The sequence below is a fragment of the Amphiprion ocellaris genome, chromosome 4 (genome assembly GCF_022539595.1).
Source record: "Amphiprion ocellaris isolate individual 3 ecotype Okinawa chromosome 4, ASM2253959v1, whole genome shotgun sequence".
NCBI lineage: Eukaryota > Metazoa > Chordata > Actinopteri > Pomacentridae > Amphiprion > Amphiprion ocellaris.
Genome location: NC_072769.1, coordinates 29111456 through 29128706, shown reverse-complemented (window position 1 = coordinate 29128706; position 17251 = coordinate 29111456). Strand labels below are relative to the sequence as shown.

The window sequence follows — 17251 nt, the reverse complement described above, 5'->3', positions numbered from 1 at the left end:
TACAGTACAGCAGCAGGTAATTCATCTTATCTCTGTGATGTACGCCTGCAAGGTGACCCCGAGGAACGAAAGAAAAAAACACATAGATTCAAGTTAGAGGTCAGGGTGACATTGCTTTTCACCCTTTTATGTATTTTCAGTGTTCAGTGTTTTCCTAACATTGAACCTCACAAGTCAACTGATAATTAATGTCTTTCTTTTTGGTTTTCTTTTAATTTTACCACAGATGATCCATAAAGTCTTAACTAAACCTGTGATAACACATCACAAGTTATTGGTCAGTTATGTTTTTTATTACTAATGTGAATTTCACAAAGATTTCTGTGTAAAACTGGTGAGAATCTGGCAGGAAGATTGGCAAGATTTTGGTTTGTAATGATTTTTCTTTCCAAAAATGACAAATATCTGTAAAATAATTGTATTTTTGCGAAATTAAATATAGTAAAAATAATGTCATTCTGCTGTCATATGCTGCAAAAGAATGAATTAACATATGTAAAAATGTAGATTTTTATTGTAGACATTATTTACAGTTTTGGGCTGCTTTTTTTTTACAGTTAACATGTAAATGAATGTTTTTTTCTGTAATTTTACTGAATAGGATATGTAATTTAACAAAACCAGGAAAAAATATTTAATTTTTGCAATCCAAGAAGTTATCTTAAGTTGCAGAGCCAATATAATGCAAAAATAAAGCTATATGATGTGTCTTTAAGTCAATCACACAGACTGTATTAGTACAAAATATTAATTTCCAGCTAGGCATCCTTTCCAAAGCGTGTTTTGCAGATGAAAGAGGCACATGCTGTTGCTTGTAATGTCAAGTCTTTATTGATATGGTGTCATACAGCAATACATAAGCAGTAGCAACAGTAAAGAGAATATCATGTCAACTACATTCAATACCTATGCTTTTGTTGTCATGGTAACTATAATAAACACTACTGAAGAGATAACAATGATTAAACACCCCACTGAACAGAATCATACACATCAAACACTTGGCCAGAAGCTGCTGGTGTTTTAAGGCATTTCTACAGTATTTCTTCTACAGTATGGCTAAATCTTGATTGTTGATTTTGGTGATGTTCTATATTTTTCAGAAGATGATTTTTCTTTCCTAGAAAAGTTTGGCAGTGCTGTAGTTGTGACTTTTTCCCCCCAGACATCCATGAAAGCTCTTTTGGTTTACAGTGAAAGGATAAAGGCTTGACATATGCAACCATGAATAATTCACCCATTGTTGTAATGTGTAATATAAAATGCTGTATTTTTATAGGTTCTTCTGAGATTTTTCTTCTGCTTGACACTGGAAAACAATAATCCACAAACAAAATGCCCAAGTTTCAAATTTGCCATCACCGTTTCCTCTTGAATTCCAGTTATGTTAGGCCACTTTGTAGAGATATAAACACACTACAGTACTTAGATTCTTGTCTCAAGCTTCAGGTAAAATGATAAGAACCTGATCGGAGCAGCCTGCCGTGCAATCAGTAGTTTCCATTCTTAGTGTGTGCGCAGTTTGTCAGGGCACTAAGCAGCAGCGAGAGAGTAATATAGCTGTGTTAAGAGTTGGCAGTGCACAATCAGAAAAAATGACCTACAAGTCTCTTATACTGAACAATTTCTAGTGGTGAGGTTATACTACAACAGACGTTTTATCCAGTCATGGCCACAGTTAAAAACAGAGAGGTCCTGTTACTTCAAACACATCATAGTCTGGCAGGTTTTTTTAAAAAAAAACAAACGATGTATTTTGGTGGTTTTCTTCGTTAAGTGATATGCTATTGATTCTGGGGTTCAAATGTGCTTCGTGGGAAATATGGTGTTGCGCAGTCTATGTATAAACCCGGATGGAGGAATCCTACAGAATCACATGCATTTGTGCTAAAACATAATTCACAATTCAATCTCTAATCGCCTGAGCTGTATAGAAGACTCATTTTTTAAAATCACATTAGCTCCTAGTTTTCCAGCATTTTTAGCTTTCCCCTGTATCCTTCATAGCAAATTGTGCAAACTTTGACCAAGCAGTTTACATTTAAGTGCGTCTCAGAGGAGCTTCCCTCCTTATCTTCATAGCATAAATAGCTAATCCTAAGAGAAGTCTCAAATCTGGCATGTTTATTACAATCATTAATGGATTTTGTGCAGGATGATGATGCTGAGCATGGTCAGTGGTGACTACAAACAACCAAAAAACGTGTTGAATGAGCAATGAGCTGATGGTTTCCATGCAAGCCTGACATCTACATACACCATGCAAATTAAGCTCAATTAATATATTTGTTTTCTTGCTTTGCTTCAAGTCTTAATCTCATTTAAATAGCTACAGTAATCCACTTCTGTTAATGAAGCTTTGCTGGGAAGTCAGAGAGGGTCAGTGCTCGACTGAGGATGCTAATCCTCCATCATACTGTTGTCATGCAGAGCTGATTGGACCTAACCGCTGATGCACCAATCACGATAAGAAAAATTGTGCAAGAAGCGATTTAAGCAACACATTTTCACTAAAGAGATTCAAATGAATCGGCTCAGCAAGACGCTATCATTTATTATCGACTATTTTGGCTGGTTTCTTATGTCGATGTGTGCTTCTGTAATAAACTGTCAGGAATCATTGTATTTGTGGTGTAAAGGTGGATGCAGACCAATAGCAGCTGATGTGTTTTGACCTCTTTTCCGCATACACATGCTTCCCTTGGAATGTGTTGAGAGTTACTCACAGTTTGTGGTAGAAAATGCAGGACCAGAGTTATTAGCTACTGCGTGTTGGTACTACATATGAACTAGTGTGAAAGACCAGTTGAATATTGTAACTTTGAAAGACCACGCTTATGTAAGAGATGCTACCTAAGTTCTGTTTGATGCTGAGTTTGTGAGAGAGAACGAGAGAAAACAGATACAGTGTGATGTTCTAGTTGCGTTATAATGGATTTCCTTTGGGAGAAACCTGTGGGGGACAAATAGGGGGACAAATACACCAACATAAAACAAACCTGTAGATTCTACACTTGAAGATGTCCAACACACACTAGTTCAGATAGAAACCATGACAATCTCACTATCTTATTTGAAGTGTAAATGCTCCAGGTTTGTTTTAGGATGGGAGATGAAGAGGTTTGCGAGATATAGGGAAACTTTAGGAGTTGAGCTCAGGCTTACAGAAGGCTCCTAGTTTTTCTGATGGATGGGAATGTCATCCTGCTGCTTCTCCATCTTCTTGGTGGTGACGACAGTTTCCTCGTAAACTTCACGCTGGGAGACCTTCCCTCCGGACTTGATCTGCTGCTGTTGCTCCTCGTCCTTCCCCTCCTTCTTGGAGCTCTTGCCTGAGCTGGTGTAAATGCGGGTTTGGTAGTTGTAGCCCTGCCCAGCACCGGAAGTTATAGAGGGGGTGGGATAGGTGAGGCCCGTGCCGATGCGGGTCTCCTCTCCTTCCAGTAGTTTCCTGCAGGGATGATACAGGAATAGATTTAGAGGATGATGCAGAGATCGATTTAGACTGACTAGACAATGAGGAAAGGACATGAAATAAAGAGAAAAAGTGATAAACTTACCTGTATGCTGCAATTTCAATATCCAGTGCCATCTTGACATTCAGCAGATCCTGATACTCCCTCAGGTGGCGAGCCATTTCGCTCTTAGTGGTCCTCAGGTCATTTTCCAGCTCTGCCATGCTTTCCTGAGCAAAAATAAGCAAGAGGAGTATAGCCAAAGTTCAGCATTTTAAGATAACGCTAATATTCTTCCACCACATTGCTTGCAGGGGAACAATAGGAACTGCTACACAAAGACCTCTCACTGTTAACCCGCGTATCATATAGTCAGGCAATAGAGCATTTATAGATAAAATTTGTTAACTATTTACCCCCCCACATTTTTTTTCAGTTGGAATTCGTGAATTAAAATCAGCACTTGTTTGAATTTGCTCATGTAGAGCCTTTATGCACTCGGTGGGCGTTGTCAGATGCAGCTGAGCGTGTTGTCCCAGGGGAGCCAGTTTCAGCACCACGGACAGAGACACAGCTCCCCCTCATATTATGTATTATTGCTTCAGAGAAGAAAAAAAACACTTTACTATTCATTTCAGTGTAAATAAACTTCCGTGGGATTGATTATTTTTCATCTCCGTGCAACCCTTCTTACCAGAATTGTAAAGAGATTTACCTGGTAGTTTCCAATCTCCACGTTGTGCCTGTCCTCCATCTCCCGCAGCTGCTTCTCCAGAGACTCGTTGGTTCCCCTCAGACTTTCGATCTCGATGGTCTTGGACTGCAGCTGCCTCCTGAACTCGTTCATCTCCTCCCTGCTGGCTCGAATGGCCTCGTTACTCCGGCTGGCCTGCTCGGACAGATCCGCAAACTTGGTCTTGTACCACTCCTCGGCGGACTGCAGGTTCTTCGACGCCATGGATTCGTACTGGCCGCGGATCTCCTTGAGCGCGGAGGTGAGGTCCGGCTTGGACACCTCCATCTCCACGGACACCTGGGCGGCCTGGATCATGTCCGTCAGCTCGGCCACCTCCTCTTCGTGCACCTTCCTGAGGAAGTTGATCTCGTCCAGCAGAGATTCCACCTTCTTCTCCAGGTCCAGGCGCACCATGGTGGCATCATCCACGTCTTTCTTAAACGCCTTGAGGTTGGCCTCCGCCTCCTCTCTTGCGCGGAACTCCTCTTCGTATTTCCCCCTGAGCTTCTGCAGGTCGTCTTCGATGTTGTCCCTTTCGATCATCAGCTGGGACTTCTCTCCGTTCAGTTCCTCCAGCTGGGAGCGCAGTTCGCGGATCTCTTGCTGGTAAAGCTCTGCCAAGCGGGACGGCTCGGTCTGCCGCTGGCGCAGAGCGATCAACTCCGTTTCCAACACTTTGTTGTGCTGCTCCAAGTTGCGCACTTTCTCAATAAACATTGCAAAGCGGTCATTGAGACCCTGCATTTGTTCCTTCTCATTGGTACGGATGATTTTGAACTCATTGTTGAGGACGCTGCTCTGGGTCAGGTCGAAAGTCTCCAGCGGCATGGAGGAGAAGGAGCGGCCGGACTTTCTGTTGTACGAGCCCAGGGAAGAGATGTTTCCTCGGGACAGAGATGAGGACCGGTAACCCCCGCGCGTGGAGACGCTCATATTTGTGCGCGATGGAGAGGACGCATAACGGGGAGATTCCCCGAAAATCCTCCGGTAGGAGGAGGAGGAGAAGACATCAGATCCGTAGCTCATCTTGGTTCGTATGGAGACAGAGCAGAGCAGTGGGCGCGTCTCCTTTATATATGGGGATCGACCCAATCACTAATTAATGCCCACTGGCGACTCTGTTTGCTCCACATGTACCAGGTAGTCCAGTCAGTACATGAATCCCCACACAATATTGTTCCGGAGATATTTTTCCTTTGGTCAAAATTACTTTACATTAAATCTGACATCAGTCCAGATGTGCGCAGCTGGCTCTGTTCTGTCTGTGGAGCAGATGGAACTGTCCCTTCTGGCGCAGTGGGGAGGCATCAATGTTTGATTGCTTCCTGCAAAAGCAAATGAATATAGAACGAAAATGTTGTTCTGGTGGTAAATATTCAGCTTTTTATGTAACTTTAACTTACTTTCAATGTTTCTGTAGCTAAGAAAAAAATGAATTCAACTTCAAGTCCAAAACCCCATCAGTCTAGAAAAGATCTAATTGACTGTTTTATGCAGAATGATGACAGTGCACTTTATTTTGAAACTTTTTTTCTATATTCCAACTGTTAGTGACAACTAACTGTGCCTGCTTTCAAAATAGCAGTAACCCTGCACACAGCACCTCTACATCTACAGTTTTTCTGTGACGATGCAGGAAATTCAGATTTGCGTTTTCATTAAAATTTGAATCAGTTGAATAAATGATTTTTTACAGGTTTAAAAATGTGTTTCTCGTCTACTTAAAGTGAGAATGAGGCTAAACTGCATGAATAAAAATATACCGAAATTGATTTCGTGGAAGAATAAGAGCGTCTCCTTGGATATTTCAAGTCTTGTACACTGTACACTGTACAAGTGCTAAACATAAACTTTGCATTTGGAGATAGATATGTTCATACGAATGTGAGCAACAACCTGTCTGGAACTCTAAAGGGTTGACCATCATAGAATATCGTAATAAGTAACGTTTGCGACAATTTAGAGTTTAGAGTTAAATCTTCAAGACAAAAACATTTAGATTTTTAAATAGTATCTGACGTTTCTGTTGGCGGTTGATAGTAATTTGTTCTGTTTGGTGTGGTATCTAAAGTTTAGTCAGACGTGCGTTGAAAAACAGTTTTCCATTAACAGACCTTTGCTGCCCTCTGTTGTCAAACTGCACCACACTGCAAGCAAACATGAATATTTCCAATGTGAGTTAAGTGCACTAACTGTGACAGTGAATGCAGCCTGTAGGAACAGCTGGATGTTCAGGTGATCCCACGAAGGATGAATTTATGGATGTGTGACTATTTTTTTTAGAAATAGGCAGGATGTTATTGCAGGATTCTTCTGCAGAATTTTTCGCCACAAGTGCCCTACAGATACGTTTTGTTTTCCTTAGGAAATAGGTGCAACTGTGCTGATAAGATTTAGACCCGAGACTGTTTACAGGTGTTTGAGTACTTGAGACCAACATGGAGTCGACAATAGGCACTTAATCAAAATTCAAAATATCAGTGCTTTTGGATCTAAATCTTTTCAATATGTACATTGTTGAACAGTTTTCCAAATGGCTTCAGATCCTTAAATTCAAATACAGTTTCTAAAAATAAGCATAAAACCTTTTTAATTACCACATAAAGAGATGGTGTGGTTGAATGTTTCTCTATATTTAATATCTCAACTGCATGTTATAACTTTTCAACACTATTTTTGTCATGTATTATTATAGACCACTCTGGAAGTTAATGTGTTTCCCTTTGGTTTTGTATTGTTGGTTTTTACTTTTCATACATCCTGTATGCATTATGTTGTATAGAATCACTGTTCTTTTCTTTGTCTTTATTTCCTTTGTGAATAATAAAGTATGTTATGAGTGGGTGTTTTATGACTAAATAAAACCAAAACAAAGTATCATAAAGTCTGGGAAGTCATAAAAATTTTCCCCTCAAGCCAAAGTAAACAGAGTGTTAACAGTGGAGGCACATACAGTTCTATCGAATTCACAATGATGCCAACGGAAAATTTCTTATTAAACAAACTTAAACTTTTCTCTTTGACTTTGTACTATGGGATTTTATGACTAAAAAACTGTCATGACCAAATATTGTTTATATAAAAGGTTTCTGTCACCATGCAGTTAACTATACAATTCACTTTATTGTATTTCTATGTGCAATTATTAGGTATTTTTCAATTAAAAATTTTGAAAACCTGAACTTCACCTAAAGTACATCACTGGTTGAAATATGATGCATTTTGTATTTTTATGCTGTTGCTGTAGCTAAATTGCTGTTATGGATTTTTGAATATATTTTTTATACTTTTCAGTACATTTTTAAAAAAAAACTCCTTGTCTGCTTTTAAATAATGGAATACATTTACATGGTCGTACTGGTTCTTTCACTTTTCACTTTCGGCAAACAGAAGAAAACCAATGTTTGCTTTGCTTATACATTTGCACTTTTCCTCTTTCTGAGACATACTCCGGGCCTGGGCTATAAAAGACAAAAAGAGGAATTTTTCGTTTTTTTTAAAAGTTGAGCTGAACAAATCGATACTGGTGTGTGAAATGAGTTACTTTGGCAAGTTGCTTTAAACCGTATTACAGCAGATTTCTGTAATCAGTACTTCCTTGTAAAAAAAAAAAAAAAAAAAAAAAAAAAGACCATTTCAGTCCTTGAAGACATTCCTAGCTCAAAACGTTTTGCTCACATTCAAAACTTTCTGTACATTCAGAACATATCACAGACAGCCTATCTGTGTTTGGGGATGTTTTTTTGTAATCAAAACTTTTACAGAACCAAAATATGACCACAGCATGGAATTTTTGATTCAATTCTGCCTCTTTAATCTGAAAAACAAACTGTTCTGCAAAAGCTTTGATTTCCAGAATGTTTTTTCTTGAAGTTCTCTGAAGACATTCTAGAACTGCTCTTTTCAAAAGACTTTCTGAATGTTGCACTGTAGGAACCTTTTATAGATTCTATATTGTGTCATCCAAACTGTCCTCAGAACACTGCAGGCAGAATGTTCTACCTTAGGTAATATGTCACATTAAAGGACCATTTAAAAAATTAAAAAAAAACACTCATCTGATCCTTTAGTAATATCTGGAACACTTTTTTTTTTTTTAATGTCAGTTTGAGAGCATTCTTCCTTTATTTTAATGCAACATAATCTGACAACCCAGTCAGTGTCCTAAATGTTCAAATTAAGCCATTTTGTCTTAGGCCATGGTTAACATTATCGGAACAATATATGAAATAATAAATATCCTTGAAACAACTTGAACATTAGGTTTAAATGTTTTAATTGTATTAGAACTTGCAGAGGATGTTGGGCAGTGTTGTGGAAACACTTCCTGCTTGCTGGGGCTATTTTATGTAAGCTAAGATAAGATAAAACTTTATTACTCCCAAAGGAAAGTATTTTGCCATGTATTGCTCAGAAAGGAAAATTACAAAACATGACAAAATGCAGTGCCAAGTCCTATAATTAATCATTCTTAAAAACACAGAACATAGAAGATCTGCAGACAACTGCAGCTTCAATCTAAATCAGTCGATGCCACAGGAAACAAAGTATTGTAGCATCACAAGCAATGTTCCCTGTAATTTTTCCTGAGTCTGAGCAAACACACAAACTCCCTGAGCGTTCCTTGGACCACTGTGAGCAACATCAGACGTGTGCACTGTGGTCACACCAGCATCACATCCATTCAAGTTACATGGTTCATTAAAAGAATCAAATTACAGCATTTACATTTCTGTTAAAACACTTTGTCAACAGGAGCCAGTTGAAGGCTGCAGTGATTTTAGTGACACTACAATGTATAAGAGTGAAGTTATTGAATATTTGTCTCTCTTTACTGTTGCAGTGGTTTTGCAAATTGCAGACGGACCCTGTTCACTCCATAGACACCAATGTTATTCCTGTAGCTTGAAAGACAGCTACTTTTGATAAAACTGGGCTTGTAGCACATTGTCTGCCTTGCAACAATGGGAAAGAGGCACCGTTTATGTTTTGACAACCTATATCTAATGAGTTATTGATGCTGGAAGTCTGAATCTGTGAATATCTTTCCAACTTTACTGAACTTGGGGCCACTACCACCTAAGGAGTGATATATTTAATTTTGAAAAAAGCATTTAGCCATACTTAAAGATTTAAGTGCTTTATTAACACGGAACTAAAATTTTTGTATTGTTTTATTATCACAGGTTCTGTCTGAAAAGAGGTGGCATCATTTTAAACAGTGAAATCAAACTAACAAAATGTAATGACCAACCAGTGAGTAATACTGGATTCTGCAAAAACATACACTACTTTTTAAAAAATCTAAATCTTATCTTAACACAGTTAATGTATTAACTTATTTTTGTGTGGATGCATGTATTTATTGATTTATTTAGTACTGTTAACATATCAGAGTTCTGAGTGAGTTTTTCGTAAGATAGGCAAAGGCCATTTATTGATTACATATAGGCTATTAAAGAAATGTTTATTAAAAACTAAAAAGCAATTTAAAAAAACAATTCAATTCAATTCAATTCAATTCAATTCAATTTTATTTATATAGCGCCAATTACAGTCAAACTGTCTCGAGACGCTTTACAGAACCCATATGCCTGAACCCCTGAGCAAGCCAAAAGGTGACAGTGGCAAGGAAAACACCCTTTTAACAGGGAAAAAAACCTCAAGCAGAACCCGGCTCTAATGTGGGGGGACCCATCTGACTGCTGGCCAGGCAGGTTGACTTAGGCATTTATTGAGTCACTAAAATACTGTAGAGTACAGACCACATCAGCATGATTATAAGCATCCTCTGGTAAATTAACAACCAGATACTGATGTCTCTCACCATATGGACTTCAGGAGATGACTGGGGGATGATAAACTGTGGCCTACTGGTTGGATTCTCTCTGTTCTCATGTTTCTTACATGTTTGTCCCCTGACAGCCGGGTCATAATGTTTTTTGAGCAACACACCATACTATGACGTTTTTACAATAAGGGTTCTACTATGGAACCAGTTTGACATGTTCAGGTGTTCTTTGTGTGAAAACTCAGAGATTTCAGGTATCAGAAGGTGGTTTTCACCTTTCTTTATTAACTTTCTGCTTCAACTTTAAACTAAATTTACTCCACTAACCCAGCCCTCTGGACTTCCAGTAAGCTGTGTTCCTATTGGCTGTCCAGGTGGCTGCTTGGTGTTATCAGGAACACCTGAGCTGCTTGGTGTTATCAGGAACACCTGAGCAGCTCAGTGTCTTCCTGCTTTATTTAGCTGCAGACAAACATTTCCTCTGCTTCTCTTCACCAGTGAACCGGGTTTGGCTCCATTGCTTTAGTTTGTTTAGGCATTGGCTTGCAGCTTCCAGCAGTAAAATCGTCTTTAATGTGTTTCTTGGTGTGTTTTAGGGCTTTCTACTGGACAGTTGTCTTGGTAAATGTGGTTCTTTAGCCACAGTTAGCACATGGTGCTAATGTGTGCAGTGATTAGTGGATTTGATGCAGTTGAGTTGTGTCTTTATCTTGGCTGTAGTGAGTCTTCAGAGGTTTTTGGTCAGACACATTCTGTATTCTTGTTTATGAACCAACGTTGGTTGTCCAGAAGGAAAGAGTTCCTGTCCTGATTCTCTGTTCTCAGAGGTTCTCTGGTAGGCTGCAGGAGACTTTAGCGTTTGGGTTGTGCTAGTTTGGTTTTTGTATGGTTTCATTTGGACGACTATCTTGAGGCCCCTCCATGTGGTTTAGTGAGGTTTTCTGCAACAGTTCTACAAAGCAACCTGCAGCAGAAGAGACTTTGAGAGTTTTTAGGAAGTTCTGGAGAGCAGACTTTAGAGCAGCAGAAACATTTGTCAGCAGTTTGAGCAGGAGAAGGTGATCTTCAGAGTAGAAATGAGACAGAAACCTTCTTGACCCGTGTGGTGAGGTCCTGTACCAAGAGTTTGAGCAGGTTGTGAAGAGTCTGTAGTTCTTTAGTCTGAAAGCACAAGAAGAGTCGACTCATTAAAGGAGAAAACAGGAGATATTGTTGGTTCTTCTGTCGCTCTGCAGTTTCCTTAGACTGAATATCAAGTTTATATTTTAAATGATTTCCCATGTGAGCCCAAGAAGACTTCAATAAACTCCCTCCATCCCCTGGACACAACATATTTTATTACCATGTTAAATCTTTTTTTTTTTTTTTTTTAATGTTTGAGTTTTAATCATAGTTTTAGCAGTTTTTTTCTCTTTGCTTGTTTAGTTTTGTCATCTGTGTAAAAGGTGCTAAACAAATAAAGTTGAATTGATAAACTGAATAATTGACTAACTCATGATTGTGACAACAGAAGAATTTTTATTGCGATTTAAGGGTTTGTTTCATTTTTAACCCTTTGATGCATAACCTGGGTCAAAAGTGACCCAAATCCAATGGAAAATGAGTATCTCTTCATGTGGTCTACGCATCAAAGGGTTAAGGCTGAGGTTAAAATCTTAACAGAAAAAATGAGATTAAAGAAATAAACTACATAACAAAAAGCAATTAAATCAAAGGAAAAAAAATAATACAATAAAACTTTTAAAAAGTTTTATTATTAAAAAGTATTTTTTCAAATGTTTAATATTCTTGTTTAATTGTATTTTTTAAATGTGTAATTATGGAAAATATTTTATCTGTAATTTTGAATATTTGTATTTCAAAAATTTGGTTTAATTTCATAATGACATGTATCTTGTTGAATTATCTAATTCAATATTTTGTCTGTTTAATGGAGTTAAACATTAAATACAATTAAATTATATATACATATACCACCTTTTAATGTTTAGTTGTCTTTTTAAATGCTTCATTGTATTTTCTGTTTAATTCCTATTTGAAGTTTTATTGTCTTTAAGATGTAATTTTCTAATTAAACATTTAATTATTTAATTAAATGTTTTGTCTTTTTAAAGGTTTAATGATCCAATTAAATGTTTTGCATTTTTTGAACTGTTTAACATTCTTCTGGCTGAATTGTATTTTTTAAATGTTTAATTGCGGAAAATATTTTAGCTGTAATTTTGAATATTTGTATTATAAAAATTCTGTTTAATTTCATAACGACATGTATTGTACGTTGTTGAATTATCTCATTCAACATTTTGTCTGTTTAATATAATTTAATGTAATTTAATATTTAACTCCATTAAACAGACAAAATGTTGAATGAGATAATTCAACAACGTACAATACATGTCGTTATGAAATTAAACAGAATTTTTATAATACAAATATTCAAAATTACAGCTAAAATATTTTCCGCAATTAAACATTTAAAAAATACAATTCAGCCAGAAGAATGTTAAACAGTTCAAAAAATGCAAAACATTTAATTGGATCATTAAACCTTTAAAAAGACAAAACATAGGTGCCCGTATAGCTCAGTGGGTTAAGCGGGTGATTCATGTACAGAGGTTGGTCCCTGATGCAGCGGCCCGGGTTCGATTCCCGCTCGTGGCCCTTTGCTGCAAGTCTTCCCCCAACTCTTCTCCCCTGTTTCCTGTTTGTCTCTTACTACACCTATCCAATAAAAAGCTGAAAAAGGCCAAAAAAAATGACCAAACATTTAATTAAAAAATTAAATGTTTAATTAGAAAATTACATCTTAAAGACAATAAAACTTCAAATAGGAATTACACAGAAAATACAATGAAGCATTTAAAAAGAAAACTAAACATTAAAAGGTGGTAAAACATTTAAAAAGAAAAACCTTAAAGATTTAATCGAAACATTAAATAGAGAAATTAGTATACTAATTTTTCTTTTTTTTGCGCATTTATCATCTATTTTTTTTTTCCATTTTCGATTTTTTTTTAACTTGAGTCACGAATTGACCGTTTTTCTCAGGAGGTTGGACTTCAGCCTTTGTGCTGGAGGGTTGAACCCTCAGTTCCAAGACTTTCCAAGCCTCCAGACCTCCCGAGTCCTCAGGACCTGAGCTTTCACACAGTCTGAGGGCTGAAATTTTCTAAGTCCCACAGTAGTTCTCTGTTAGATTGAACTTCCGTGTCAGCAGTGCGCAATTGCGCACGCGCGCAGCTTAGAAGGAACAGTGATCACAAGACACTCCTATTGCTAGTGTACATGTTCAGTGACAGCAATCCTTATTAATCAAGAAGTCTGATTAGAAATAGTCCCCTGCTATCACATGCTACCAAAATAAAACATGTTAAACTGCTCATTAACACAAATATCTAATCTTCCAGTCACATGGTAGCAACTCAGTGCACTTAGGTATCTAGACTGGTCAAGAAAACCTGCTGAAATTCAAACCGAGCAACAGAGTGGGGAGGAAAAGTGGAGTAAGAGTCTGTGAACATACCATGGTTGTTGGTGCCAGATGGGCTTGACTGATTATTTCAGAAACTGCTGATCTGCTGGGATTCTCATGCGCAATCATCTCTAAGGTTTACAGAGAATGGTTTGAAAAAGACAAAATAACCAGTGAGCAGCTGTTCTCTGGGCAAAAATGCCTTGTTGATGCTAAAGGTCAGAGGAGAATGGGCAAGACCATTTCTCAATGCCCAACATGTCTGACCTTGGAGCAGATGGGCTACAGCAGCAGAAGACCACAGTCCTGTTAGCTAGGAACAGGAAACTGGGGCTACAATTTACATGGATTTACCAAAACTGGAAAACAGAAGGTTAGAAAACATTGCCTGGTCTGCTGAGTCTCAACTTTTGCTGCAGCATTCAAATGGTAACATCAGAATTTGACACAAGCAACCTGAAAGCATGGATCCATCCTGCCTTGTATCAGCAGTTCAGGCAGTTGGTGGTGGTGTATATCATAAAAATATCATAAAAACCAACAAATATTGGTTAGCATTGGTATCAGCCCCCTGGAAAATCGATATGTCGGCCATTACTTTGACCAAATCTGTGGGTGGCATAGCTGCTTAATTCTTTTTTTTTCTTGAAAGTTTGATCCATGCAACCACAAAAACCAACAAATATCGGTTACTTGTTTACCGATAATCAGCATTGGTACTGGCCCCTGAAAACCCAATGTGGTCGATCCCTGCTATGATCAAATCTGTGTGTGGCATAGCTGCTTTATGCTCCTACTGAGGACGGGGGACCACACAGTCAAAATGCATGTGCTGCAAACATTGAAGGTGATGTGCCTTCTGCAACCTCCACCTTTGGATGGGAGTGTTTGAAAACGGGTCGTGGATCACGTGTCTGTGCCACGACGGCAGCCGGTCCCGCCTCCCGGTGATGGACAGCAGTAAACACCGCCCTCTAAACATCTCATAACAACAGCTGGCTGCGGGGAGAGAGACGTCAGAGAGCAGGCACAGCTCGGACACTCATCTGCCGCCTGAGCTTTCTTTTTTCACGGCGCTCATCACCGCTTTTCCTCCGACACAGACAAAAAAAAAAACACAACACTTTTTTACTGCGACTTCCACACAGCGGCAGGCGCATGCTCAGACCGACCGTCGGTTGATTTATCCAGGAACTCGGAGGTGAGTACAGTAACGCCAGTCACCGCAGGGAAATTTACCCGTACACTTTGTGTTGGCTTTTATTTATGTATTCATTTCCTCCCCAGTAGAGCCAGCTAACGTGTTAGCTTTCTGTCTGTCCTTCTCATCAATGTCACATTTTTTTTTAAATGAGGAAAACAAGCTAGGAAGCTCTTTGAGCGGACTGTTAGCTAGCTGTGCAGTTCGGCAAATAACGAGATGCTGTTCGGTAACAACAAGACAGTCTTTAGCTGTTAGCTTGTAAAGACACTTTTACAGTAGCTTAAGCTAGTCTCTCGTCGTTTGGTCTCACGGAAAATTCAAAGACAACACTTAAATGACACCCAAACAACGAGTGACAGCTAGCGTAGCAGCAAACGTCTCTGCCAAGGCAGACCCGAGGAGACAAAGCCTGCCGCTCCAAGTTGTTTGCTTTTTCATTTTTGCTTTGTGCAGGTTGTACGAAAACTGAGCCGTGGATCTCTCCCAGCCAGAGTTCCCTTCAGACCCCACTGGACCGAGTTCACACTGTGGACTAAGGTGTCATTAAGACTTCAGCTACCCAGCAAAAACGACTTAAAATTAGCTGGTTGTGGTGCTTCAGGCAGAAGATCCCATATTCTGGTTTTATATTACAAGTGAAATCGGGATGCAGTAAGCGAACACTTTCCTGTGGTCTCCTGTTAAGCTGCGCACCAACGACAATGTTTTGATGCGGTGTTTGTGGTCCTGTTTACAGTTGCTCCTTCTGCCTCAGCATTTGAGTCTGTTTTGCATTTGTGCTGGCAGCAAGAACAAGAAAGCTGATCTGTGCCTTTCCTTCCTGCAGCCTCTCCAACAGCAGCAGGAGAAATGATAGAGCACAAACACAACACTGCCCTTTAAACCTAAAAGACAAAGCCAAGGCTAGGCTCACATTCCATTGAGGCAGAAATTTGCAAGACTTTCCGCAGAAACAGTCCTCTTTGGCTTCAGCTTGTCTGTGTGTGATCCGATGCATTAACCAAACACAGATTTCTTCATATTTTTGCTCTGTAAATACAGACCTACGACCTACATGTTGAACTGTGTCATAGGTCTCTTTTATCGCTTTTTTGGTAAATAACCCCACTCACCCCACTGGCCTGACCTTGTATAGGCCAGTGGCAGAGACAGAGGCTGCTATAACATGTTACTTTGTTTGCATTTGGGTAATGCCACGTTTAAATCCCCAATCTACTGATGATGATTAAATTCTATTGTGAAATGTCTTTCAAGTAATTACACACTCACAGTTCCTACAGACTGTAGCTTGGTTTATTCATCCAATTAATCTATTTTCTCCAGTACAAAACAAAAGCCAGATTGTGATTAATTTAAAACTTCTGTTCAATGCTTTTATCAGCTAGCTTTAACTCCTCCGTATGTTTTTCTTTGTGTTGCCTCCCTGCTCTCCAGACACTGAAAGGTTTTAAAGATGACGACTTCATGGAGTGACAGACTGCAGAACTATGCCGACCTGCCTGCCAACATGGATGGTTTGGCAATGAAAAAATACAGGAGGGAGCCCTACCACAGGTGAGAAACAGCAATAGAATGTGTTTATGACTGTGACGACATCCAGATCGCATACACCGGTACTTTATGGCCTAAATTGTGTTGCTGCTGTGGAAAAAAAACTAAAGCACCCAGACTTAACGTTAGTATTATTTATTTATTTATTTTAAGAATACAATATCATTTCACACAAGTGGATATGAGCTCAGTGACAACGTTCAGAAAGATCTGTAAGTCATTATTTTAATTTGGATCTGTCAGAGCAACATGAGGAACATAACTCATTTGTTTGCCTGAATGAAAACATGAGACATGAGCATCAACAGTCTTTATGACAAACCTTTCAAGCAGTGATGGATGACCTGTGAGGGCATAAAATAATATGATGAGTCGTCTTTTTCCATCTGCAACAAAACATACAACTAATCCATTATATTTGCTTCTGTTTGTTCAGGAAAAAATAATACTATTAATACCTACCTCAGGGAGGGTTTAATGATTGTTTAATGAATTAATGATTTGCATAGTTACATACAGTAACAGCAGTAAAAAAGGGTGAGTCTTCATCATTAATCATTGGTTCATCATTAATAACTCTTGTGCGATGTCTTCTGCATTTTTCCATGTTCTCACAACCACTGAGCAGTTAGAGAATTAAATAGATGTCCTTTTGTTTTTCACTAAGTCAAACTTAATGTGTAAACATCGCTGCCTTAAAACAATCTCTAATCCATACTGTGGTTGTCTTATGTAGTCTATGGACAACCAAACAGCTAGTGATGTTCACAATTTGCTTCACACAGGCTGAACTAATCATCAGATACACTTTATAATACATTGTAAAACTGTCCCAAACCTGAGTTACAGAAAACTAAAAATATCCACAACGAAGAAGCTGGAATCAGATATATTTTACGTTTCTTCTTAAATTAAAAAATCTACTTTCCAAATCAGTGAATCAGTAATCAAGCTAGTTGGTGATATGTTTTTTAGTTCATAACTTTTGGTTTAATCAAGTAGTATTAATCGTGTACCTCTAACTATTACCATAACAGAATGA

The 17251-nt window shown here is 38.5% G+C and overlaps 2 protein-coding genes across 3 annotated transcripts in view; one reads left to right on the top strand and one right to left on the bottom strand.

Moving 5' to 3' along the window:
- The window catches only part of nt5c2b (5'-nucleotidase, cytosolic IIb), a 65940-nt gene that overhangs the window by 25560 nt on the left and 23129 nt on the right, over positions 1 to 17251 (top strand). The window contains exons 1-2 of one of the 2 annotated variants that reach the window (XM_023273202.3): positions 14453 to 14655; positions 16093 to 16212. In XM_023273202.3, the coding sequence (XP_023128970.2) occupies positions 16112 to 16212 (101 nt within the window). In that variant the 5' untranslated portion in view covers positions 14453 to 14655; positions 16093 to 16111. Of the gene's footprint in view, positions 1 to 14452; positions 14656 to 16092; positions 16213 to 17251 lie in introns of those variants that run through there. The other variant, XM_035949513.2, reaches the window with a different exon arrangement.
- Positions 813 to 5345, bottom strand: inab (internexin neuronal intermediate filament protein, alpha b). The gene is made up of 3 exons (XM_023273206.3): positions 4171 to 5345; positions 3561 to 3685; positions 813 to 3451 (listed from the first exon to the last, which is right to left on the bottom strand). Exons 1-3 carry the CDS (start codon positions 5215 to 5217, stop codon positions 3175 to 3177), a joined length of 1449 nt encoding a protein of 482 aa, XP_023128974.1. The 5' UTR covers positions 5218 to 5345; the 3' UTR covers positions 813 to 3174.

Excerpts from the sequence above, each read along its gene's own strand:
- inab (XM_023273206.3), bottom strand. The coding sequence starts at position 5,217 with ATGAGCTACGGATCTGATGTCTTCTCCTCCTCCTCCTACCGGAGGATT. Across the intron at positions 3,686-4,170 it reads TGGAGATTGGAAACTACCAG|GAAAGCATGGCAGAGCTGGA; the intron begins GTAAATCTCTTT and ends ATTTTTGCTCAG. Across the intron at positions 3,452-3,560 it reads ATTGAAATTGCAGCATACAG|GAAACTACTGGAAGGAGAGG; the intron begins GTAAGTTTATCA and ends TCATCCCTGCAG.